The 27,986-nt window shown below is 38.4% G+C and overlaps 1 protein-coding gene and 2 long non-coding RNA genes across 6 annotated transcripts in view; 2 read left to right on the forward strand and 1 right to left on the reverse strand.

Annotated features, from left to right (window-relative positions):
- LOC126764464 (uncharacterized) overlaps window positions 1–27,986 on the forward strand; it is a 96,940-nt gene that overhangs the window by 4,722 nt on the left and 64,232 nt on the right. The window contains exon 1 of one of the 4 annotated variants that reach the window (XR_007667994.1): window positions 4,725–5,567. The exons of 2 other annotated variants lie outside the window; for them this stretch is intronic. This is a non-coding gene — a long non-coding RNA (uncharacterized LOC126764464). Of the gene's footprint in view, window positions 1–4,724; window positions 5,568–6,999; window positions 7,093–27,986 lie in introns of those variants that run through there. One more of the 4 variants, XR_007667995.1, reaches the window with a different exon arrangement.
- On the reverse strand, window positions 5,599–7,182 carry LOC126764457 (uncharacterized). Its single transcript, XR_007667984.1, has 4 exons — window positions 7,168–7,182; window positions 6,658–7,096; window positions 6,296–6,593; window positions 5,599–6,069 (listed from the first exon to the last, which is right to left on the reverse strand). It is a non-coding gene; the product is annotated as an uncharacterized LOC126764457 (long non-coding RNA).
- LOC126764437 (uncharacterized) lies at window positions 13,813–16,344 on the forward strand. Its single transcript, XM_050482121.1, has 2 exons — window positions 13,813–15,779; window positions 15,861–16,344. Exon 1 carries the CDS (start codon window positions 13,851–13,853, stop codon window positions 14,859–14,861), a length of 1,011 nt encoding a protein of 336 aa, XP_050338078.1. The 5' UTR covers window positions 13,813–13,850; the 3' UTR covers window positions 14,862–15,779; window positions 15,861–16,344.

Genomic DNA, 27,986 nt, shown 5'->3' on the forward strand with positions numbered 1-27,986 from the left:
TTGTCGGTTCTATCGACACAAAATGTTCCCACAGACAGCTGGGACCCTATTCTGGTAAACATATGCACCGCAGCATTACCAGGAAAATCATTACTTTTATGGGAGCAATCGCTCTCATCAAGAAGAGACTGCCCAAGGTGGCAGCAAATGAAAGATTTCTTAACTGCCCTATATGAAAGGGTAGATAAAAAAACAGTCAGAACTAAAAACGTTCAAAACGATCTAAACAGAAGCTTCAATAGACCCCAAGTCAATAACAACAACAATTTAAATAAAAGCTTTTTCAAAGCACAATCTTTCACATCTGAACAGAATAAATATACGTCATGCGAACAATGTAAAGGAGGGCAAAAACTCAAAACTTGCGAGAAGTTTAAAAAATTAAATGTAAACGAAAGGAACAACTTTGTCAGGTCAAAAAGACTCTGTACAAACTGCTTGTCCCACGCGCACAATATTACTAACTGCGAAAGCAAATTCAACTGCGTATTTTGCCACAAAAGGCACCATTTTATGTTACACCTCAATAACTTTCCCAAGGCATCTCAAAGTAGCGCTTTCTCAAAAAAAGGCACGGGTTCAGTTGCAACAGCAACTCCCGAAACAAAAACTCCAGAAATTTGCCAAGGGACACCATGCTGCGCAAAGGCATTAAAAACTCAAACTTTACACAGCGAAAATCATAGTAGAGTACTACTACCAAGAGCAGTTGTCTCCATCGAGGCGGAGAACTGTTTAAACTTAGAGTCTTAATAGACCAAGGATCACAACGATCTTTATAGCGTCTAATGCACAAAATAAATTAAAATTGCCAACAAAACATGCCAACTATGAAATTACGGGAATGGGTGGACGGGTAGTACAAAACTCAAATAAAATCTACTCCATTACCCTAATCTCCCCTATAGTCTTACCGCAACTTAACAACATGCTTCCAAGCTATCATATAGATAGCAAACATTGGCAAAAGGTTACACACCTAAAGTTAGCAGATCCCAACTGCAACACCCCGCTCAAATAGACCTTCTATTAGGCAGCGATCTTATATCGCAAAAAAAACAGAAGGCGTTGAAAAAATTTCGCAAAATACCATTTTCGGATGGGTCCTAAGTGGACTAGTTTGGGAACCAGTCACAGCAATGACAACTCAAGTTGAGGAAATCTCAAACGATTACCTCAATTCACAATTGAGAAAGTTTTGGGAGTTAGAAGAACTCCCCCCCATTTCAATTACAACACCAGAAAATCAGTATTGTGAAGACTTTTACAGAGCCACAACTACTCGATCAGATAAAGGTCGGTATGTCGTACGACTACCACTAAAACAACAATTTCCAGACACACTCGCCTTAGGTCACTCTCGCACCTCTGCAATACAGCAGTTTCTAAGTATGGGAAAAAACCTACTTAGAAATGGTGAGCTTAAGCAAGATTATGATGGTGTCTTAGAAGAATACCTCCATTTAGATCACATGGAGGAAGTAAGCCCATGTGAAAAAATCATAAAAGGCAAATATTACTCATTCTACTTGCCACATCATGCAGTAGTAAAGTCTGACAAAAAAACAACCAAAGTTAGAGTTGTCTTTAATGCCTCGAGATCTACTAACTCGGGGAATTCCCTAAATAATATTCTACTTACGTGACCCACACTCCAACCAGATTTAATGCTCCTCATATTAAAATGGCGTATATACAAATACGTATTCAATGGAGATGTAGAGAAAATGTATCGACAAATAGTCGTACATAAAGATGATCAAGATTTTCAGCGAATTATTTTCCGAAAATCTGTCAATAGTCCACTACGCGACTTTAAATTAAAAACAGTAACTTTTGGCGTAAACTGTGATCCATACTTAGCCCTTCGTACACTCCATTCGTACACTCCAGAAAACACAAAGTCAGAATTTCCTCTGACAACGCAAGTGTTAAAAACACAGACGAATGTAGACGATATCCTGTCTGGGAGCCACAGTCTTCCACTAGCATACGATACCTTATCGCAGGTAATAAATGCCCTCAATACCGCAGGGTTTCCTTTAAAAAAGATTACAGCCAATCACCCAAATATTTTAAAAAATATTCCTAAAGACCATTTGTTGGATACTAATTTCCTTATATTCGAAAAGGAAAGTACAACAAAAACACTGGGCATCCAATGGAATGCAATATCTGACCAGTTTTCATATACTACAGAGTCAATATCCGCATTATCCGCCATAACAAAGAGACACATTTTATCATCTGTGGCGAAACTTTTCGACCCCGCAGGATGGTTTTCGCCAATTATGATACAAGCGAAAATCCTGATTCAAGACTTATGGCTATACGGAACAGACTTGGACGAACAAGTGAAGCCTCTTTGCTTAGAAAAGTGGTCCTAGTTTGCTGATAACCTAAAAGACATTTCGCAGATACAAACTCCACGGTGGGTAAACTATTCCCCCAATACAAAGTGGAACTACACGGCTTCTGCGACGCCTCTGAAAAGGCATATTGTGCCTCTATTTATGTGCGCACACAAAGCGATATGTCAACCACAAGCCACCCACTGGCGGCAAAAGCAAAAGTCGCACCGCTAAAAACGATAAGTCTACCACGACTTGAGCTCTGTGGCGCTCTGCTACTAGAAAAGCTAGTTTCCATGGTGCAGACCCACTTAAACATGGCAAAATATAAATTATACCTCTGGTCCGATTCCGAAATAGTTCTAGCCTGGTTAGGGAAACCACCACACGCGTGGAAAACATATATTTCGAATCGAACGTCTCAAATACTTGATCTAGTAGGATCAGCCACTTGGCGACACGTAGTCAGTGCTGACAATTCTGCCGATCTCGGGATAAGAGAGTGTAAACCCCTTCATCTCGCTACCACCACCCTCTGGTGGAATGGCCCCCGATGGTTAACAGAATCTCCCGATTTTTGGCCGCAGTCGCCAATGCGCAACATAATTGCCCCAGAAAGTCGAAAAATCGCCACGTATCACACTACAATGGATGATGCTGACATCCTTGAACGATTTTCAGCGTTCCCCCGAGCACTCAGAGTAGTCGCCTATATTCTCAAATTCGCAGAGCGACTCAAACTTAAGGTAAAGGGAGCAACTTGCCCTCACTCTTAGTACTAAACTCATTTATAGACACGAAAGGTCTGCTTCGTGCAAACGGCCGGCTTGCTAATTCCAGCCTTACGTATAACGAACGCCATCCTATAATACGTATAATACCAGAGAAATCTTCATTTGCCACATTATTCATCAATTATATCCATATACTCATGTTACACGTCGAACATCGCCTCATGCAACGTATGGTACGCCAAGAGTACTTTGTTCACCGTCTTAAGCCCCAAATCAAGAAGTGCATTTTCATGTGCAAGGTTTGCACTATGCAAAAACAGAAAATGAGAATGCAGATTATGGCAGCACTTCCACCGGAACGCTGCAAATTCGCTCTGCCTTTCATCACCACAGGTATCGACTTTGCTGAGCCTTTTCTAATAAAGGCGTCCATGCTAAGGTCTCCCACCCTGATGAAAGGCTATGTGGCTGTCTTTGTCTGTATTACGACGAAAGCAGTACACCTTGAGCTATGTACCAATCTGACAAAGGAGGCTTTTCTCGCGGCATTTGCACGATTCGTCGGACGATGTGGCTTTCCATCCAACATCATGAGCGATAATGGTAAAACATTTATCGGAGCTCAAAGAGCCAAATTTAATCAAGAAGAATTTACGACATTGTTAACCAGAATTGAAGCCGTTCTTAACTCTTGGCCTCTCGCTGCCTTCTCGCAAGATCCATCAGACTTTACAGCCCTCATACCAGGGCATTTTCTTAAAGAAGCGCCCATTCTGGCCAACCCTTGAGCCAAGCGTGGAGTCGCTTTCCTTATTAAATAGATGGGAAAGAATTAAAATTCCCCATCATGATTTTAGTCTTCGATGGAAAGAAGATTATTTGCCACAGAAGGTACCGGTGGAAACACCAGAAAACGCGCCTACGCTTGGAGATTGTGTCTTAATTCATGACGATTGTCTCCCCACCACTGAATGGCGGCTTGGCCGCATAGAGAAGCTCCAATGGTCATATTTGCGTAGTTGATCTCCGTACGCAAAACGAAATACTAGCTCGGCCGCTCGTTAAACTGTGCTTTTTGCCTACAGCCGATAAAACCGACACGTGAGCCGTAAACAATAAACGATAAATCGATGTAACCCGCAAAACGAACAACGAATAATATCTTAATGAAAACCGCAAAAGTAATAACAGATGGGTGATCCACATGACTACCCACCAGTGCCACCTCACGTAGCACCAACTATCATATCCGTATCTACCACTAACATATAACTTAAATAATATCTTTGACAGATTAAATGGTTGCCGATATGCCGCCAGCACCAACGCCAGCCGTTCGGTCGACTATTCACGTGCCACGCACGTGGCCTACACCAGCCCCTCGAAATCCCAGGGCCACACCGCAACCAACCGTTTCACGAAGTGTAACACGCGCAAATCCAACGCCGGTACCGGCAGACCCGCAGCGCCTCCGATCCCCGCTTTGCCATCGCCCCCACAGGTTGCCGCACTGCGGCATATTAAAAGGATGCTGCCTCCGCTACGCCAGCAGATTGTCCAGGCACATGGCAACTGCCTAAATTGTCTGGCAACTACCCACTCCACACCGGAGTGTTCGTCCGGATATGCGTGCCAAATATGCATTCGGCCGCATCACACACTCTTTCATCGAGACGGCAGACCATTACTTGCCTCCTCCAGTCGTGCTACGACTCGACGACCGCAGGCAAACCGTGCTGCACGACCACGAAGAGCTGAGCCACCACTAGAATCACGAACACGTACTCGGCGCCAACAAAATAATTCATCTACGCGGCGGCGTCAACCTAGGCCGCGGTCTCGCCAACCCACTGGGCTCAGTAACGTGGTGGCCACATTGCCACAATTGCAAAGATTACTAGGCTAATAATTTGCCAAGAGGGGCCGGGATATCTAAATGACTCTCAGTCTACACCGTCATGAAACACAGCTACATCACCTTTCACCACCCCACATTGGCAGACAAAATTATCGAACAGCAAACCTCACTCACCACTCACTTTCCACATCACTACACATCACACCAATGCACTCAAATATGACACCACACTATCAACTAGAGCACCACAACTTTCAAAAAAAAGGGACATACAACTCCAGCCACCTTCACTTCGCTTTTTGCTTCCGTACGAGCCAACACTCACGGCACTTGCGCATACGATTTTCGCAGCATCTTTTTTTCCTTTTTTTGCTTCCTCGTCCATCATCGTTTGTTGATTCCGCCGCCCATTGGGGTATACGATCAGTTTATAACGTTTAAGAATATTCTGAAATAAAATATAATCACGAAATTTCACATCCAAAAAAAAAACCTGTGCTGTGCGTTATTTCCTTTATAACAAAAAGTGAGTTCGGACATAAAATAGAATTGTGAATTTGAAGTCCAAAAACCCGTTCTGTGCGTTGTCTCTTTTAGACTAACAAGTGAGTTTCGGAAATAAAGGTGAGTTCACCAGTTAGTAAAACAAAAAATATTGAATATTTTGTGACCAACTATCATTTTATTGTCTTATTTAATTTTCTTTTTTTGCTGTACATATTTATTTAAGGAACGAATCCTAAAATACATTCTTTGAAAAACAATTATTTCACTTTGGTGCTACAATTTACAAAATTACTTAAATCTAAGTGCTTCTGGACGTAGTTGGTACATATATGCAAATCAGTACCATTTAAGTCGTCAAATACTGCTTGCAAGGCTCTCATATGCTCCATCAATATATCTGTTGGTTTTGAGAGTCCTTCTTCAGGTAGGTGATCCACCCAAGTATAAGACGAACAATTTTCTGAATTAGCACAAATTTCGGGGTTGTCTTTACCAAGATTGTGGCAGATCTACCCTGCCAAATTTTCAAGCCCGTCGTTGTTGAGAATCTTCAAGTCATCATTTTTTTCAATTGGCTCAGCGGAATTTAGAGCAACTGACACACGTTGGAAAATATTACCTGCAAAAATATAATAAACATACATACATGCGTATAATTAAATGGAATAAATTGTTAGTTAAGATAAGATTACAATTAGGATAAGAAACAGTGGTTAGTATGCAAAAACTTAGTTTGTATGTAAGTACATATTTGCATTTGTTAACATCAATACATTTTTATAAAAGAATGTTTTCTGTAGTTTTAGGTTTATAATACTATGTACGTTTAATATTTTGATAATTACCGGTTAGGGATAAGTAATTCCCTTCCAAATCTGGGGTGTTGTCGACTTCAACATTTCCTTCATCTGTAATCGGTCCTGCGTTGTGACCAAGTATATTGGAAACCAGCGTATACTTCAACTCCTTCCTGTCAGGGTGATCGTGAAGACCGCCTTTTAACTTGATTACGCCAACAAATTTTCTAAAATGTCTTGGTTTAAACTTGACTCTATCCTTTTTTGCCGTTCATTAGCCTCTGCAGGAGTTAATCAGGTTAACGTGAGAAAAGCGCTAGGTTGCAACTTCGTTAGATTCCGCGAACTTAAGCCCGCAAGAGTGTTTGGTCATAGAAGTAAAATTATTGTAATCAAAATGCTATAATTACCCATTTCAAACTGCAAATTTCTTTCGAAGGCTTCTGGCGCGAAGTGCACAAAAATGAATCCACTGTTTTAGTACTGTTTTATCCTAAGGGAAATGGAAAAATCCCCATTTCGTAGCACTATTTTTAACATTGTTATTATTGCATCCGAACACTGCGCAACTCATTTTAAAAAATATAAAATTTCACAATTAATACTACACACGAAAATACAATTCGAATTCACATTCAAAGGCGCAGGCGAATAATAAGTCAACCGTGACGGCAGCAAGAACAGCTGACTGAAAACAAACATGCGCATTGCGTAATCTCTTTCTCTATCATTCTTGATTTGCAAGTATCCCTCTCACAGCTAATAAACTGAAGCGGTATTGCCAGAATAATTGAAAATAAATACTTAATTTTTTTCTGTGAATTGTGTGTATTGTCTACACGAAGGTAACTTTAAAAAGCAAGGAATAATAACTTATTTAGTTAAATATATAAAAATATATATATGTGTATATTATTTACCGTATTGGTTTCTATCGGTACTTGAATTTGCCGCCGATTTAGAGCCTTTACTAACTGTTTTTATTAAACGGGTTTAATTAATATCGGTTCTATGATTTTGACCGTTGGTGCAAGTTACATACATATGTATATACATATTATAATAAAAATCAAAAGTGGAATAGACACACTCACCCTGATTTTCCACAGGGATTTTGGGGGTTAAATTATAAATATGTGTGCGCTTTCTTGGGTGATGTTTCGCTCCTACGCCGGCGTTCCAACTTGTTGACTTTTGTATTAAGTTTAATACCCGAGACAGACATGTAGTAACAATATGATAGTAAAGGTAGCATGGTATTCTGTTTACTACGGTGGTGACACACCTGGCAATGTAATAAACTCAAATACTAGTTTTCTCTCATAGGCATTAAATATTTCAAAAAAATTGTAAACAATAAATATGTTGTTGTGTGTTATGGAGAAAATAAGTTCAATTATTTAAAATACTATAAAGTTAATCTATTTTCATCTCTCACATATAATGAGTCATTTCCTGCTTTTTCGGAAGAAAATTTGTAAAAAATGTTTTGTTTCCATTTCATTAATTATTTTTTATGTCATTTTGACATAATATTTCATAGAGCTTTTGTGTAAAAGCTTTTAGCAAAGTTTGTTACCTGTTTTTTAGCTGTGTTTATACAAATACCACAATGAAACATCATAGTATTGTTACCAGCGAAATACTACATTGCTCGTATGGTATTCTGCTAGTATTTGGTGACACACATATGGTATTGTTACTACATGTCTATCTCGGGTATAGGAGTAACAGATATAATTAAAAAACCAATTATCAACAAAGAAACATACCAAAGAGGGAAAATGAAAGTGCACAAGTAAGCACACAGTCCCAACGTAAATTTATTGAGTTTCGCGCCCGTTTTATATAGTTAGTGGAAATTAGTTTGATTTGTTGTTTTACACGTTAATTTTTCACAGTCTTTTGTGTTTGTACTATGTGTAATAGCAGAACCAGTCAAAAACGCTACTCCCTTCCTTCCTTTTCCTTCCTTAGCGAGCAAAAGTGTGAACAGTTGAGCTCGTGGTAAAAACGCAGAGATCAGCCATCTTTGTTTGTTTTCATTTGAAAACATTGCCATTGCTCAATACGCATATATATAGTTTTGAGCACATTTATGTTTTCAATTACAATTTTTTACAATATAAAATATCAAAACTGAAAACAAACTATTAAAATAGTTTATATATTTATAAATAATAGCATTCGACTCTGATTTTGAGTTATTTTAAGAAAATTTCAAACATATTGAAACATATTGAACAGATTGAATTATTAAAGTTGATAATTACTACAGTATATCGATATTGACAACCCTGCGTTGTGAGAAAGCAATCAGCTGTCACGTTTCTACGGCAAAAATCCAAATGTCGTGAATTCTCACGTCATCCCACGTCAAAGAGAGAAGAGAGTAGCGTTTTTCACTGTTCAGTTACATTGCGCGCCCATAAGATAAGGTCGTGCCAGCTGACACGAGCCACGATTCTACGTTTTTCACTAGTTCTGCTATAAGAGTCGCTAAGAGTCAGTTGTTAAGGAAGGTTGGTGTAAAGCGGTCACCAGGAATAAAGGGATGTTCAACTAGTGTGAGAGCGCTTCAAAATTAGCGTTTTTTATAACATTTTCCATTATGGCCAGATTGAACAAAATAACAATTTTTGGGCATTTATCAACCCAACACCCAACATTTAGTACGAATAAAAATTACTAAATAGTGGTTATTTATTATATGGAGAAACTATTTAAATCTTTTTAAAAAATATTAGAACAACTGTCTTTTGTCCTTTCAATACCCAATAAAAGGATTTAAGCTTGTTAGCTCTCAATCATTAATTGTTTTTATACATTTTACATTGAAAATAAAACTATGATGCTTCAAATTACAAAACGTTTCATCAAATACCTTTAAATTTCACAAATTTATTTAATTTTCATTGTTTTACATTTTTTATAAGGTGGTCTTGAACGATGCAACAAATCCCTCCGTTTATACATTTTTTTGGTAAGATTTCAATCTGGCCATTGCTCGTTTCCAATTGATAAACGTCAAAACATAGTGAACTCGATTAGCTGTCAAAGTTCAGTAGGTTTTGACGTTTAGCAATTGGAGCAAGGAGTTGGACATCTCTTTATCTTTGCGCTCACGCCACTGCTTGAATTTAAAAGCGCGAATAAACTAAATAATAAACCAAATAATAAACTAAGAACGCGGTGTTTTTTTTTTTTAAATGAATCCCACATTTAGGGCTCGTCCGGGATGCGTTGTGAGGTTACATATAATAATTAAAAATTTAAAGAAAATTGATATTTGGTGAGTGGACGTGCGCAAGTGGCTGTACCAGTGCGCTAACAGTGGTCAGCCAGAGAACGTCAAGTATAGGGAAGGTGCAGGTTCGACTGCGAACATTTGTTAGATTTTGTGCAAGGAATTCGCCGCATGTGTTAACATTGTAGGTCGGAATTCGCTTCACAATTTTAACATTGCTTACAATTCTCTCACATATTCTAACCGAGAATATGAAGAGACAGAAATATATGTATTTACGGCATATGTTGACAAGGCATATATGCCGAAGCATTGAACATGAGAGACAGAAATACACTCCCAACGAAGAATTTCGTTTTGCTTTTCGTTTATATTTTATTTCATTTTGAACAGTATTTCAATAATTTTCTTTGATTTTTACATAATATACTATTCTAATATATATTTTTGTATTATATTATATTTCCTACCAATAGAAATTAAATGTATCACAACAATATATACATATGTATGTATGTATGCATGTATGTACATCTTCTATCATATTAATCTTACGTCTCTGCACATGCTCATATCATAATCTTATTATGTATACGCATGTGCGCATTCAGAAATTCAAATCATGATTTTATCACTTATCAATATAATGTATTACATGCGCGCGCATTAATCTGCATGTTCATGCATTCATATATATTTATATGTACATACATATATTTGCATACACTTCCGAACAAATAATGCACAAGCATACAAACATACATATGCGTACACATGTGAATATGGCACCAACAACAAATTGCAGCATTGTTCTACAAAAACAACAATTGTGCAAAAGCATCACAAGTCAATATGGCAGCCGAATTGGCGAAGTTCAAATGTAGTAAATTTTACAACAAAATCGATTTCATTCATAAACGCAGGCGCAAACTCCACAAGCGACCTCGCTTCATTCATAATTCAACAGACGCCGTAACATCTCCCCGAGCATGCCTTTGCCAACAAGCGTCTTTTCGCGACGATGGCAAAAGCTAAAAATCATAAATTGAACAACTTTCTGATGCTCCTTCACAGAAAGAAGTGACAAAAGTGTCAACATAGCCATTGCCGATTTACAATATTTTTCTAAAATATTTTTCCGTGACTCCCAAAAATCTGCGTCGATATGTATGCACGCTCATACATCTTCATACATATTTACGCTGGTTTGTAGGCGGAGCTGTACAGCGGCAAAGGAAGCGGTGACAATTGGCGGCCATTCGTTTATTTTTGTCGGCACAGCTTGGATTTTCTATCATCACACAAGTGCTGAATACAATGAGCGCGACAGACTGAAAGCGACATTTGTCAAATATTAGAATACACTCGTTCTTAGGGACACATTTATTGAGGCAGCTTCACAACTATATGACTGTGTCCATAAGAACGTGTATATTCGCGCTCAATGTGTTCAGCACTTGACTCTTTGACGAACGCCAGTTTCGGCCATTGGTTGACCGTGACAATGGAGATGCGATAGATGCCTGCGACACTTGTTATTATGAATGTATGGACACATATGGACGTGAACATACAGACAAATGTGCCAAGGAAATAATAGATGTACATATGTGTATGCCATAGAAATTCTATTGGTACAAATATGGAAATGATAACGAAATAATGCGAATATGTATATTTCATGAAGGTCATTAATTTTTTTTGAAGAAATGAAAGGAATGAATGGAAGTGTTTGTATGAGCACATTTAAGTTCATTTTATAATAGACGAAATTAATATAATTTTTGAATTAATAATTTATTTAAAATTATTTTTTATTTAATTTTATCACATAAAATGTTTACCATTTTTCGGAAACAATGGTTCTTATAACACAAAGTAATCACGCATATGTGACAATGGTTCATATAATCTATATATATAAAAATCAATGCCACTTTCTTTGTAATTTCATCACTCATAAACGGCTGAACCGATTTGGCTGATTTTTTTTTGTTGTATTTTTTATTATTAGGAGAAGGTTCTTATGTAAGAAAAAATTACGAAAGTTGCCGGAAAACGTCCAAAAACAGCCCTTTTCTTTTTCCCATACAAACGTTTTATTTTGTATGTATATACATATGTACATACATACATATTTACATAAGTAAGTAAAAATGATTGTTTGTTTGTTAGTAACGCTAACGTTCGAGAACGGCGGAACCAATCTTCATGAAATCAGAAGTTGTTCGCTGTGGATCAGGAAAGGGTTAGATATACCATACCATATACTTTTCATAAGGAAAAGTAGAAAAATTGGAAATTTCCAAAAAGTGACTTTTCATACAATTCTTTTTTGTTTTGTTTTTCAATATTTTGATTAGTAAATAATTTGAATCGTTCAATTTCGGTCGCTTACTTTTTTATTCCGGCTATTTAAAAGAATAATTATTGAAAGTTCTTCAGTGAAAACTTTATGTGTGTTTGAAACGAAGTGATCATATAAGAAATTATTTTAAAGAAAATGCCGGCATGTCCAAAATCAAACATAGGTCGACGTATTCGAAATGCTCGGGGCGTGTTGTCACAAAGAGTATCACAAAGTGCAGTGCGACGTCCCCGAAATAGATTTGAAGAAGCTCATCATGCAAGAAATCCAGCAAGACCTACGTGAATACGACGTCGTGTTTTGGAAGATATGTTCCGTGCTGCATTTGATTACGACCCTTCAATCGACTATAATGTACATGGATATATTGGAATGATGGATGTTATATGCCCACATTGTGAAGCGGCTAAATTCTCGGGTGAAACGGCTGGAATGTGTTGCGTTAACGGGAAAGTAAAATTGCCGGAATTTGAACCGCCTCCTGAACCATTACAATCATTAATTTTTGAGACATCACCAGAATCGAAACATTTTTTAAATCATATACAAGAGAACAATTCGTCTTTTCAAATGACTTCTTTCGGCGCTACAAAAATTATAAGAGATCAATTTATGCCGACATTTAAGGTGATTGCATGGAATATTTGATGGTTTTTTCAATGAATAGGGAAAAATTTATTCCTATAACATTGCATACATATTACAGATCCAAGGTCAAATTTATCACCTAGCGGGTTCATTGTTACCGCTCCCCGACGCTAACCATCAATTTTTACAAATATATTTCATCGGAGATAAAAATCGTGAATTAAATCAACGCTGCACAATTGGTTCTCACACAAAAAGAGAAATTCTTTGCGAACTACAAGATTTTTTTCATCAGCACAATGAATTAGTCCAATTGTTCAAAACTGCTATGGATCGGTTGCCATCTGATAATCACAGAATCGTTATAAGAGCCGATAAAACTCCAACTGGAGAGCATTCAAGAAGATTCAATGCACCAACCATTGATGAAGTGGCCATTGTGATTGTTGGCGATCATTTTCAATCTCGAGATATTATTCTTCACCGTAGAAATGAACAATTACAACGTGTTTCGGAGCTTCATCGTTGTTACGATGCGTTACAGTATCCTACATTGCACTGGAATGGCCATGATGGATATAGTATCCCAATGATTAATCCAAGCACAGGTACATAATACATATCGTGCTCATAAATATTTCGTTTAAATAAAAGATTTCGATTTTGAATTGAAAACTTCTAAATACGTTTTGAAACGTATTTTTTACAGGTCTTGATGCTCAAAAGAAGGTCAGCGCCATGAATTATTATTCATACAGATTAATGATTCGCGAAGGAAGTTCAAATTACATTTTGAGATGTGGAAAACTGTTTCATCAATACATTGTGGACATGTATGCGAAAATTGAGACTGAACGTCTCAATTACATCCGGTTCAATCAAAGTAAATTGCGATCAGAAGAATACATACATTTGCGTGATGCAATAACAAATGATGGGAATTTGAATGATATTGGACATCTGACGATATTACCAGCATCTTATATTGGAAGTCCTCGCCATATGCATGAATATGCTCAAGATGTGATGTCATACGTGAGAAAATACGGCCGACCAGATTTATTTATTACATTCACATGTAATCCGAAGTGGAGCGATATTCAAAATAATTTGTTTGACGGTCAATCAACAACAAATCGTCACGATATAAATGCACGTGTTTTTCGGCAAAAATTAAAAGCGCTGATGGATGTAATTGTGAAATTGCGCGTATTTGGAGAAGTGCGGTGTTATATGTATGTATTCAATCGAATGGCAAAAGAGAGGATTGCCGCACACACATATGTATATTGATATGGTTGGTTCGTAAAATCACACCAGATGAAATTGATAATATCATATCAGCCGAGATACCAGATCAAACAATTGATCAAGAATTATTTGAAGTCGTCACAAAACATATGATTCATGGCCCATATGGCGTACTAAATATAAATTCACCATGCATGATTGATGGCAAAAGCTCAAAGCGTTATCCCAGAGCATTGACTTCCGACACAATAACAGGCAATGATGGATACCCGTTGTATCGACGACGGTCTACTGAAGATAACGGTCAATCAGTAATGATGAACATTCGTCATCAAGAAATCATCGTCGATAATCGCTGGGTTGTGCCATATTCACAACTTCTGTCTAAAATATTTCAGTCTCACATTAACGTTGAGTATTGTAATTCCGTCAAGTCAATCAAATACATTTGCAAGTATGTGAATAAAGGAAGTGATATGGCTGTCTTTGAAGTACCTGATGCTGACAATAGGAACGATGAAATTACCCGATATCAAATGGGCCGATACGTTAGCAGCAATGAAGCAATTTGGCGAATATTTGCGTTTCCATTGCACGAAAGACATCCTGTTGTTGTTCATCTAGCGGTGCATCTTGAAAATGGTCAACGTGTTTATTTTACTACTGAAAATATACAGCAGAGAGCAGCACAACCACTAGCGACTACTTTAACTGCTTTTTTTCGACTTTGTGAAACCGATACATTTGCCAGAAGTTTGCTATATACTGATGTATCTCAGTATTACACATGGAATACATCATCAAAAGAATTCCAACGACGTAAACAGGGTACAGCAGTTGATGGTCACCCAGGTATATATTCAACAGATGCTTTGGGGAGAATGTATACGATTCATCCCAACAACGCGGAATGTTTTTATTTGCGATTGCTATTGATGAACGTTCAAGGACCGAGATCGTTCGAATATTTGAAAATAGTTGACGGTCATTTATGTGAGACGTATCGCGAGGCATGTCACCTACTGCATTTGTTGGAAAACGATTCACATTGGGAATCGACGCTTCAAGATGCATGTGTTTCATCTTTACCACAACAAATAAGAATGCTTTTCTCGATTATAATATCAACATGCATGCCGTCGAATCCACTGGAATTATAGAACAAATATCAAGATTACATGACGGAAGATATTTTGATTCGGATGCGTCGTACGTCAAATAATCCAGATTTGATGATTACCTTGGAAATGTACAATGAAGCATTAATAATCATTGAAGATATGTGTCTCAAAATTGCGCATAAAGCATTACCACAGTTATCTATGATTTCACCTGATCGTCCGATGCATGATTTGATGGATCAAGAATTGCAACGTGAACAACAATTCAATTGTGACGAATTGATTGAATTTGTGCAATCAAATATTGACAAATTAAATGATCAACAAAACTATGTACATCAAACAATTTTGCAAGCTGTTTCTGTGGGATGAGTGTACAATTTATGCGGAAATCAACAGCTGTTTGGTGGTGCCTTGATATTGTTATCAGGTGATTTTCGACAAACATTGTCAATTTCTTCCTCGATCAACTCCTGCCGATGAAAGAAATGCATGCCTGAAATCTTCTGCTCTCCGAAGATTTGTGAAAAAATTGACGTGGAATAGCAATATGTGTGTCCTATTATAAGACGATTCATCTGATATCAGTTTTCGGAACAATTGTTGGATATCGAAAATGGAAAAATGTAAATCGACAATACTAATGGAATGATCACCTTGCCCGAAAATTTTTGTACAATTTTGCAAACAAAAGAAGAATTAGTCGAATGCGTTTTCCCAAATATCATTCAGAATCACAGAAGCCATGATTGGTTAGCAGAACGTTCAATATTGGCACCGAAGAATATGCACGTCAATGCAATGAACTTCCAAATTCAAGAAAAATAGCCAGGTGAAATCATAACTTATAAAGCCATTGACAGCGTTATGGATGAAGATGAAGCTGTGAATTATCCAATTGAATTTCTGAATTCATTGGAACCACCTGGTACACCGCCACATCTTTTGAATTTAAAGGTTTGTTCATTACTTTAATCATTACAGAATATAAATCTATAAGGAGGTTCAATGAAATATATTATTGATTCCATTTTTAAGGTTGGTTCACCAATCATATTACTACGGAATATCAATCCTCCAAAAATGTGTAATGGTACACGACTGGCAATAAAGAAGCTAATACCAAATTTGATTGAAGCAACTATACTCAATGGCAAAGCGAAATGTGCTTATACCACGTATTCCAATGATTCCAACAGACATGCCATTCGATTTCAAACGTCTGCAATTTCCGGTGCGTTTATCATTTGCCATGACTATAAACAAAGGACAAACATTTCAAATATGCGGAGTAAATTTGGAAGAATCGTGTTTTTCACATGGACAATTATATGTTGCATGTTCGAGAGTCGGTACTGCACATCGTTTATTCATTCATGCACCGGACAGTAAAACTAAGAACGTTGTTTATCAAAATGTTTTAGATTAGAACTCGAATTTTTGAGATTTACAATTTATTATATACGCTTATGTAAAAATAAGAGGAAACTGAAGAATAAATACTTTCAATGTTTGAAGAGTATTACTTTGTTGAATTTTTTATTGAATCGCTATAACAATTTTCTTATTATTCATATTTATGTACGCTTCTCAATGTTAGCGTTATAACAATTTTATGGAGTAAATGGATAATATCGTACGAATGCATTCTCATGAACTGCATATCTTTTATCAACAATATCTTGGTCAATCCTCATCCTTAATTCATAATCGTCTAAATTTATGAAAAAGATTTCGTCTATTTGTTTCATTATTTTCATAGTGAAAGATTCGTTCAAAGCAATTTCTTCAAAATATTTGATAGCTTCTCGGGAACAGTATTTCCCATTATTTGGCTTGATATTTGCTAATCGGCAATTCAGAATTTGCTCCACATCCTGGTATTCCCTTTCTTCCGGTCTGAATTTTACGGTGACGCACGATGGGCTATCAATCGACTGAACAACAACTGTTTTTTCCTGAAGATAATCAGAATGGAATGTTCTTCTCATATCGAATCTTTTCATCGTCATTTTTGTATGGTATACTTTGGAAACGAAAAATTTTTTTTATTATATTGAATTATACTGTATTTGTTATTGACTTTTTTGTTTGGCTATTAACTTACTGTTTTATTACACTTTTATGAATGGAAAATCACATTATTTTCAAATACAGAGTAATTATTATCGCAGAATATAATTATATACCATGAAATTTCTGGTTTTTTTGTTTGCTAAATAAGTGGACTTTTGCTCAAGTAACAATATAATGTGACATTACTCATTCATGTCAAATGCTTATGTTTTTGTTTTTCTTATGTTTTTGTTTACACTCAAACGTCAAATAAATAAAAATTTAGATTTGTCGTTTGTGGATATTTCATAAAATCTGAAAATAGGCAATTGCTTTGGCAAATTTATCGCATATTTGAATATTCAATATGTTTAAAAAGAAGATGACAAAAATGTCTATAATGAAAAAGAATTAAATGAAGTATAATAGCCGATAAATATTTATTTAAAAAAAAAATGAATAAATTATTAATATACTTACGAACTGCGCAGCAAAGCGCGCCGGGTAAGCTAGTTTTGTATATTTTTCTATAAAGCAATTCTCTTTATTTATTCTCAGTCATTTTACATATATTTCTGCCACTGCACGTGCTCAATTCTGCTAAATAGCCAGAGCACGGCGAATTCCTTATACAAATTCTATCGGCTCTGTTAGCCGCGCAATCGAACCATCATACAGATTTCGATTTGCACCTTCTCTACACTTGACGTTCTCTGGGTTAGCACAGAACAGTGTATTGGTAGAGAGATGTGCAATGGCGTAAGAGCACATAATACCAATTAAACATTGATAAAGAATGAAATAGAGAGATTTTTGAGCCATCAGAAAGTTACGATATAACTGGCAATCAGCAAAGTCGTCAGTAAAAGTAGTTCAAAGTACTGAAGTGTACAACAATACGCGTAAAAAGCACCTAAAAACTTAACAGTGCGTTAGTGATTTCTGGTAATTACAAGTGACTGTACCCAGCTCGATATCGCTGGCAGTAAACTCATTTTCAGTAAAATTGTGAAACGGTGCATAAGATTGCACGGACCAAGTTCCCGATAAATTTGCATAACGGCGTAAAAGCAAAAAACCGTACTCAGTGCGCGACTGTACCCAGTACGCTTTAACTGGCAGTCAGCATGGTTTCCAGAAATTTGTATAACGGGCGCATAAGACGCGCAAATCAAAGCTTCGTAGCAGTAGGCGGCGCACGAAGAAATCTGAACAACGGCAGCAGAGAAACGGGAGTCAAGACAAGTTATAATGATTTTGTACTTAGTCGAGTAGAAGAGTGTGTTATTTGCACTCAGTTGCGATGTAATGTAGAGAATGTGTAACTTTTAGTTTCTAAGCAAAAACAAAATGTACATTTGCTTCTAAGAATCATAATTAATTTTGTAAAAACGTTTCCCTAATTTGAATTTTTATAAGAGTTAACAGAAAAAATAAATTTGTAAGATGAATGCTGAAACCATTAGGGCAATGACGGAAGAGACGTTAAAAGAAAAACTAGGATAACTAGGGTTATGGGTAGGAAAAAGGAGTTGCAACTGCGTTTGCTACAACATTTAGTTTTCGGTGATGAGCAAGATGAAGGGGGGTACGACAACGAATCGGAAAATTCGTTGTACGTTGATGTAAATTTTGCTCCATCGAATTCGCAAAGGGCGTCATTTTCGTTCTCTTTTTTATTGGCGTTGACACCGCTTACGCGATTATAGCCGAGTTAACAATAGCGCGCCAGTGGTTTCTTCTTTTCGCTACGTGGCGCCAACTGGATATTCCAAGCGAAGCCAGGTCCTTCTCCACTTGGTTCTTCACACGGAGTGGAGGTCTTTCTCTTCCTCTGCTTCCCCCGGCGGGTACTGCGTCGAATACTTTCAGAGCTGGAGTGTTTTCGTCCATTCGGACAACATTACCTAGCCAGCGTAGCCGATGCCTTTTAATTCGCTGAACTATGTCAATGTCGTCATATATCTCATACAGCTCATCGTTCCATCGAATGCGATATTCGCCGTGGCCAACGCGCAAAGGACCATAAATCTTTCGCAGAACTTTTCTTTCGAAAACTCGCAACGTCGACTTATCAGTTGTTGTCATCGTCCAGGCCTCTGCACCATATAGCAGGACGGCAATTATGAGTAACTTATAGAGTTTGGTTTTTGTTCGTCGAGAGAGGACTTTGCTTCTCAATTGCCTACTCAGTCCGAAATAGCACCTGTTGGCAAGAGTTATCCTGCGTTGGATTTCTAGGCTCACATTGTTGGTGGTGTTAACGCTGGTTCCAAGATAGACGAAATTATCTGCGACTTCAAAGTTATGACTGTCAACAGTGACGTGAGAGCCAATCCGCGAGTGCGACGACTGTTTGTTTGATGACAGGAGATATTTCGTCTTGCCCTCGTTCACAGCAAGACCCAATTTCTGTGCTTCCTTGTCCAGCCTGGAGAAAGCAGAACTAACGGCGCGTGTGTTGAGGCCGATGATATCAATATCATCGGCATACTCCAGCAGCTGAACACTCTTATAAAAGATTGTACCTGGTCGATTAAGTTCTGCAGCTCGAATTATTTTCCCCAGCAGCAGGTTGAAGAATTCGCACGATAGGCAGTCACTTTGTCTGAAACCTCGTTTGGTATCGAACGGCTCGGAGCTGACGGAGCTTTTCGTGTTACTCAACGTCCGTTTACACAGCCGTATTAGTTTTGCGGGGAAACCAAATTCCGACATCGTGGCATAAAGGCAGCTCCTTTTCGTGCTGTCGAAAGCAGCTTTGAATTCGACGAAGAGGTGGTGTGTGTCGATTCTCCTTTCATGGGTCTTTTCCAAGATTTGGCGTATGGTGAATATCTGGTCGGTTATTGATTTGTCTAATCAGGTTGTTGACGGTGGGCTTTAGTTTTCACACAATACGCTCGATAGAACCTTATACGCGATGTTGAGGAGGCTTGTCCCACGGTAGTTGGCGCAGTTTGTGGGGTCTTCTTTTTTATGGATTGGGCATAGCACACTTAAATTCCAATCGTTGGGCATGCTTTCGTCCGACCATATATTACATAGAATCTGCTGCATGCTCCTTATCAGTTCTTCGCCGCCGTGTTTGAATAGCTTGTCCGGCAATCCATTGGCCCTCTTCAGGCGGGTAATTGCTATTCGAACTTCTTCGTGGTCGGGCAATTGAACATCTGCTCCATCGTCATCAATTGGGGAATCGGGTTCGCCTTCTCCTGGTGTCGTACGTTTATTGCCATTCAGCAGGCTGGAGAAGTGTTCTCTCCATAATTTAAGTATGCTCTGGGCATCGGTGACGAGATCACCTTTGGTTGTTCTACAAGAGTATGCTCCGGTCTTGAAATCTTCTGTGAGCCGCCGCATTTTTTCGTAGAATTTTCGAGCATTACCCCTGTCGGCCAGCTTATCAAGCATTTCGGCCTCTTTCTTCTTCTGTCTGCAAATGCGTCTCGCTTCCCTCTTCAACTCTCAGTATCTATCCCATCCCGCAGGTGTTGTGGTCGATCGTAACGTTGCGAGGTAGGCAGTCTATTTTCTCTCCGCTGCGACACGCCGCTCATCGTTGTACCATATGTTCTTTTGCATTTTCCGAAAACCAATTGTTTCGGTTGCAGCTGTACGTAAGGACTTTGAAATGCCGTCCCACAGTTTCCTTATACCGAGTTGTTGACGAGTGCTCTCAGAGAGCAGGAGTGCAAGCCGAGTAGAAAATCGTTCGGCTGTCTGTTGTGGTTGCAGCTTTTCGACGTCGAACCTTCCTTGTGTTTTTTGACGTGCGTTTTTTTGCTGCACAGAGGTGGCTGCAACAAGATAGTGGTCTGAGTCGATGTAAAGAGCGTACGCACGTTCAGAGCACAGCAGACGTGTCTTCAGTCTATCACAACATGATTGATCTGGTTGGTGGCTTTTCGATCCGGAGACAGACAGGTAGCTTAATGTATTTTCTTGTGCTGGAATCTAGTACTACAGATAACCATATTTAGGGTCCCGGCGAAGTCGATCAGCCTCAACCCATTTGGGGATGTTTCGTCGTGGAGGCTGAATTTACCGACCGTAATGCCACATATACCTTCTTTGCCCACCCTGGCGTTAAAGTTTTGACATCGTGGCGGGGGCAGCTCTCATAAGTGCGCTCCAAGCGCTCATAGAAGGCATCTTTGTTCACATTGTCCTTCTCTTCCGTCGGGGCGTGGGCGCAAATCAGCGATATGTTGAAGAACCTCGCTTTGATGCGGATTGTGGCTAGACGTTCATTCACCGGAGTGAATGATAGCACTCGGCGGCGGAGTCTCTCTTCCACCACGAATCCCACATCAAACTTGCCCTCCTTTATATGGCCACTGTAGTAAATGCCACAAGGACCTACTTGTCCCGTCCATCCCATTTCTTGGACGGCGGTGATGTCAGCCTTTATTTTCACGAGGACATAAACCAGCTGGGCAGCGGCACCTTCCCAATTAAGGGACAAGACATTCCAGATGCATGCCATAACTAGTAGTCCTTATTTCGTTTGCCATGGTCGTCATCACAAGGGGGATCTCTCATCCGAGACTGATTGTTAATTTTCAATGGGGGTGTTTTTTTTTACATGGCGGGTCCCAAACCCAGCGCACAACCCTGCGGAGGAGATGTTTTGCCTTCTCACTTTAGCTCGCCTTCAAACGGATGTTCGTAGGCTACCCAGAGGATACTTGGTCAAAGACCGGAAGTAGTGAGCTGCTTGAGTCATATGTAAAAGAATCGTTTCTGGCCACTCCCAAGTGTATGGCGATCAGAGAACTTTCCTCACTTGCGTGAACTTTTACATATGACTCCATCCTCCATTCTCGTTGCGCTACATTAAAGACAGTGTTTCAGATTTGTTTGGTGATGATACTTGCGTTGTTCGTCACTGGGTTGAGGAATTTGATGATATGGCTAACACGGTCGGTTGGAATAATTTAGAAGGATTTGTCTACGTGAAACAACTACTTAAGGGATCAGCGAAATTGTTTGTACGTGGATTCGTAGGAGTAAGAGATTGGGCTAGTTTAAAGAGTTCTTTTATCAATGAGTTTGGGGAAAAATTATTTGCGTCTGAAGTGCATCCAGCATTAAGAAACCGGCGTAAACGGTCAAAAGAAAGTTTTCATGAATACCTTTAGACTATTTTAGAATTGGTTAAGCAAATCTTCTTAGATGAAAGAAGCCTAGTTGAGTATTTCGTGGATGGCATACTAGACGTTAAGGCAAATAAGAGTATGTTATATTAAGCCAAAGCGGTGGACAAATTGAAGGAACAAATTCGCATATAAGAGAAAGTTAGAAGAGTACAAACTACAGTAGGCAAAGGATACATGGAACGGTTCACTACAGAGAGTAAAGAATCGATGAAAAAGAAGTGTTTTAAGTGTGACAAGGAAGGTCATATAGCTAGAGCCTGTCCGGAGGCTAGGTCTAGTAATGTCCTTTGCTTTAAGTGCAAACAGAAGGGGCATTATACTCAGCAGTGTAAGGAGTAGAGGGATTCGACGATAAAAAGTGAACGGGTAAATACAATTGATAACAAAGTAGAAACGTCTACCAGTAAAGGCGGAATGATCTTCGTTGATGCAACTATCAATGGTTTTACCTTCAGTACACTAATGGATACAGAATCGTGTGTATCATGAGGTATGATACCTTAGTGATGTAAGGAGATATAAAGCTAATTGGAGAAAAACAAAAATCGTTCGGTGTAGGTAAAGTCGTGCTTACGACATTAGGCAGCTTTATGGCCGATATTTCAATAGAAGGGTTGTCATTAAATGTAACATTTCATGTGGTTACGGAAAGTGATATTCCGTATGCAGCCATGATCGGAAACGATGTACTTCACGATGTTGAGTTAGTTTATAGAGAAGGTAGTGTTGAGTTCAGGAAACCTGTGAGGACTGCTGAGGAGGCAGCGAAGCACGCAGGGATCGGGGAGATTTCTGGGGGTGCGTGTGGTGGACAGATGAAATTGTTATTAAAGGATGAGAAACCGATATTTCAGCGGCCACGTAGAGTGTCGCAGGCGGATCAAAGATGTATTGATGAGGAGGTAGCGCGTATGCTTAAAGAGGGTAGAGGGAAAACTAAATCAGATACAATTTTGCAATGACAGTGGTGGACGAAGCGTTAGACAGATTACAGGGTGCAAGGGCCTTCACCACATTGGCCTTGAAGAACGGATTCTATCATGTGCCAATAGAACCAAGGTCTCGAAAATACACGTCTTTAGTAACTCAGAACGGCCAATATGAGTTTTGTTTTGTGCCATTTGGTATTAATAATTCGCCGGCGGTATTTTGTCGATACATACGAGCAATATCCCAGAACATGCGGATGGAACAGTCATAATATATCGGGTGATTTTTTAAGAGCTTGATAACTTTTTTTAAAAAAAAAACGCATAAAATTTGCAAAATCTCATCGGTTCTTTATTTGAAACGTTAGATTGGTTCATGACATTTACTTTTTGAAGATAATTTCATTTAAATGTTGACCGCGGCTGCGTCTTAGGTGGTCCATTCGGAAAGTCCAATTTTGGGCAACTTTTTCGAGCATTTCGGCCGGAATAGCCCGAATTTCTTCGGAAATGTTGTTTTCCAAAGCTGGAATAGTTGCTGGCTTATTTCTGTAGACTTTAGACTTGACGTAGCCCCACAAAAAATAGTCTAAAGGCGTTAAATCGCATGATCTTGGTGGCCAACTGCCCATGCATCCCGAAAAATGCACTGTTTGGTGTGGTTTGTACGCTGGTGGAATCATTGGACCGTATTTTTTCAAAGATGCTGTTGGACGCAACGTTACGGTGAATGGCGATCGCTATCGTTCGATGCTAACAAACTTTTGTTGCCAAAAATGGAAGAACTGAACTTGGTTGACATGTGGTTTCAACAAGATGGCGCTACATGCCACACAGCTCGCGATTCTATGGCCATTTTGAGGGAAAACTTCGGAGAACAATTCATCTCAAGAAATGGACCCGTAAGTTGGCCACCAAGATCATGCGATTTAACGCCTTTAGACTATTTTTTGTGGGGCTACGTCAAGTCTAAAGTCTACAGAAATAAGCCAGCAACTATTCCAGCTTTGGAAGACAACATTTCCGAAGAAATTCGGGCTATTCCGGCCGAAATGCTCGAAAAAGTTGCCCAAAATTGGACTTTCCGAATGGACCACCTAAGACGCAGCCGCGGTCAACATTTAAATGAAATTATCTTCAAAAAGTAAATGTCATGAACCAATCTAACGTTTCAAATAAAAAACCGATGAGATTTTGCAAATTTTATGCGTTTTTTTTTTTTAAAAAAAGTTATCAAGCTCTTAAAAAATCACCCGATACATGGACGATATCGTCATTACTGCCAAGGATGAGATCGAAGAGAGTCGAGAAAAATTGGAAAAGGAATTAAGACATGCAAGTGAAAATGGTTTGCACATTAGATGGGAGAAATGGCAAATTCTTAAGAGAAATATTAATTTTTTGGGGTTCATTGTTGAGAACAGGATAATTTTGCCTTCAGAAGAGAAGACAAATGGACCCAGTGCATTTCCAATACCAACTAGCAAGAAAGAATTACAACGATTTTTAGGTTTAATTTCATATTTCAGGCGTTTCATCCAAAATTATGCAGTTAATGCGAAGCCGCTAACAGATATGCTTCGTCAGGACAAAAAGTTTGGGTTGAGCAAAGAACAGCTCTTAGCCATTCAAGATCTGAAGCGTGCGTTAGTGAATGCGCCAGCACTGAAACTTTTCAATCCATATGCGGAAACAGAGGTGCATGTTGATGCGTCAAAATTTGGTTACGGCGCAGTCTTACTACAAAGAGATTCAGAAGACAATATGTAACAAGGGCGGAAGAAAAATATAGTGCTTTTGAACTTCAGGTTCTTGCAACTATAAAAGCATAACAGAGATGGCGTATATACTTAAGAGATATTCAGTTTAAAATAGTTAGCGATTGTAACGCTTTCGCTATGACAGTCAAGAAACAAGAAGGATCATGAGGTGGGCAATGTACCTACAAGAATATAATTATGTGGTTGAACATAGGTCAGAAACTCGCATGAGACACGTAGATGCTTTTAGTCGTGCATACTGTTCATTAGTAGAAGACTCGATAAAGTTCAGGATAAGAGAGGCGCAAATGCAGGATGACTGGATAAGAGCAGTGCGGAAAATTGTGGAAGTAGAATCATACTAATTTTTTTTAAGAAATTACTTACTTTACAACGACTCTATAAAGGAATTGTTGGTAGTAACATCCAGTATGAAAGAAGAAATTATAAAATGAGCACATAGCTCAGGGTCATTTTGCAGCAAAAAGAACACAGGAGCTAGTAGAGAGAATATATTATATACCAAACTTGAGCAAAAAATAACAAAACGTAGTAACTTCGTGTGTAGAGTGCATAGTAATAGATGCGAAAAGGGGTAAGAAAGAGGGCTTGTTGACGCCAATCGACAAAACTTGTGAACCATTAGGTACTTACCAGATTGACCATGTGGGTCCATTAACTGAAGCACGGAAAAAGTATAATCATATTTTAGTCATAATAGACGCATTTTCGAAATTCGTTTGGTTGTACCCAACGAAATCAACCGTGGTGGAAGAGGTAATCAATAAATTAGAGAAACAATCCTCAGTTTTCGGCAAACCCGAAACGGATTGTAACGGAGAGAGGAGCGGCTTTTACGTCAAGCCTTAACGAGTACTGCACGAAGGAGGGCATACAACACCTGTTGATTGCAACTGGTGTTCCGCGGGGTAACGGACAGGCATTACGCGTTCACAAGACCGTTGTTCCTATGCTGTCTAAGAAATGTCAAAGTAACGCAACCCAGTGCTACAACCACGTTTTAAAAGTGGAACAGATTTTAAATAACACTGCGCCACGCAGTACGAAAATATCACCTTTTAGAATTCTTTCAGGATTGAACATGCGAGTAGTAGATTACCCAGACTTACATGAAATTTTAAAAGATCTCGAAATAGCGGAATTGAATTTAGAACGTGATTCATTAGGAAAGAGTGCTCATGAAAATATAGAAAAAATACAAAAAGAGAACTTTAAGACATTTAATCAAAAAAGGAAAGAAAGCCGTAAACACGACGTAGGAGATTTGGTACCGATTAAGAAAACTCAGTTTGGGGTGGCTACGAAATTACGACCGAAGTATTTAGGACCGTACAGGGTAGTCGCCAAACTAAACCATGACAGCTACGAGGCTGACAAAATAGAAAAGTACGGAAGGACCAAAGAATACCACTACAGTGGCAGAAAACATGAAAAGGTGGACTTAATTATTCGAGGTCAAATGATAGCCGATTGTATTGTCACTGAACAAATAATATGTAGTTCAGATGGCAACACTGTAACTTACCTGTTAATTAACGAAGCGTCCATCAGCAGCCATCATTGTAACGATCCACATTGATCATTCATTTTGTAAGCCAAAACACGTAGACCCGTGGCCCGTGTCAGCTGATACGACCTATCTTATGGAAGTGCAATGTAAGTGAACAGCGAAAAACGCTACTCCCTTCCCTCTTTGCCGTAGGATGCCGTAGGAATCCCCGGCATTTAGATTTTTGCCATAGAAACGTGTCAGCTGTTTGCTCTCTCACAACGCAGGGTTGCCAATCTCGATATACTGTATAAAAGTTGTCTTCAATATGTTTGAAATTTTCTTAAAATAACTCAAAATCAGAGTCGAATGCTAGTATTTATAAATATATAAACCATTTTTTAATAGTTTGTTTTTAGTTCTGATATTTTATATTATAAAAAATTGTAATTGAAAACATAGATGTGTACAAAACTATATATGCGTATTGAGCAATGGCAACATTGTTCAAATGAAAACAAACAAAGATGGATGATTTCTGCGTTTTTACCACGGGCTCAACTTTTAACACATTTTGCTCCCTAAGGAAGGAAAAGGAAGGAAGGGAGTAGCGTTTTTGGCTGTTTGTGCTATCAGTTATTAAGGAACGTTGGTTTAAAACGGTCACGCCGCACAGTGGTACCGCTTCATACAAGCCGCGGCAAAAAATAGAAGGAATCGAGGTAGAGCTTTGAAATTTGGCACACATCTCTCATATTGCCAAATTAGATAAAAAAAAAAAAAATTTTTAAATCCGCCCACAACCACGCCCACCTCCCATATAACACAAAAATCAAAAATCATCCTACAGTAACAAAATTTTCTACAGTGTAATATTTTGTAAATATAAGCTTGTCCAGAAAAAATAAAGCAAATCCGCCCACAATTACGCCCATCTCCCATATAAATATAATCACAAAAGTTGCAATATTTTCGCTGTTATCACAGCTAGACTGTTAAAAATTGTCAAACGGATTTGAATCAATAAAAATTATTATTTCTCTAAAAATGAAACAAGTCCGCCCACAACTACGCCCACCTCCCATATAACATAACCAATAAATATTCAAAACTGATCATATATTATTCATTATTTATTCAACAAGTAATTTTTTAACATCATCGTCCAATTCTAAAGTAAGCTAAAAGCAAGTGCATTACATCTTGATTTGTAGAAATTCTGTCGCATTTCCTAGAATGATTGAGCCTATACTTCTTGTAATCTTTATTGCGAGCTTCTTGAGCCTCCTCTGATAGCATGCCCAATGGTAAAATAGAGGATGAATCAATTTTACTTCCATGCATTAAAACTTTATGTACCGTCATTGGCATATAGTAAAATTCATAAAGGCTGACATATAACCTCGCAGTTTTCATGCAATAAATTTCAAATTTTTGAGGATCTATTGCTGCTTGACTATTGATTGTATTTAATATTATTTTAAATCTATGTATCAGGTTTTCGTCAACGCCAACAATATCGGCAGTTTTAGCAGGATTCTCAAAAAATCTTCGTGAGGTATTGCCACCATTTATCGTACCCAGTCCCTGCTTCACTACATCAACATTTATTCCCAAGGATGACTTCAAATCTGCTTGAATACGTGCTTTTTCATCTGTCTTCAGTTTTTTGGTACGATCGTCAGTTCTCCATTTGCGCAAATGTTTGTTGTAAGCAATATGGATTAGTTCAAATAACATAATGCATC

The sequence above is a fragment of the Bactrocera neohumeralis genome, unplaced genomic scaffold (assembly GCF_024586455.1).
Source record: "Bactrocera neohumeralis isolate Rockhampton unplaced genomic scaffold, APGP_CSIRO_Bneo_wtdbg2-racon-allhic-juicebox.fasta_v2 cluster09, whole genome shotgun sequence".
In the NCBI taxonomy this organism is placed as follows: Eukaryota; Metazoa; Arthropoda; class Insecta; order Diptera; family Tephritidae; genus Bactrocera; species Bactrocera neohumeralis.

Excerpts from the sequence above, each read along its gene's own strand:
- LOC126764437 (XM_050482121.1), top strand. The coding sequence starts at position 13,851 with ATGATTCATGGCCCATATGGCGTACTAAATATAAATTCACCATGCATG.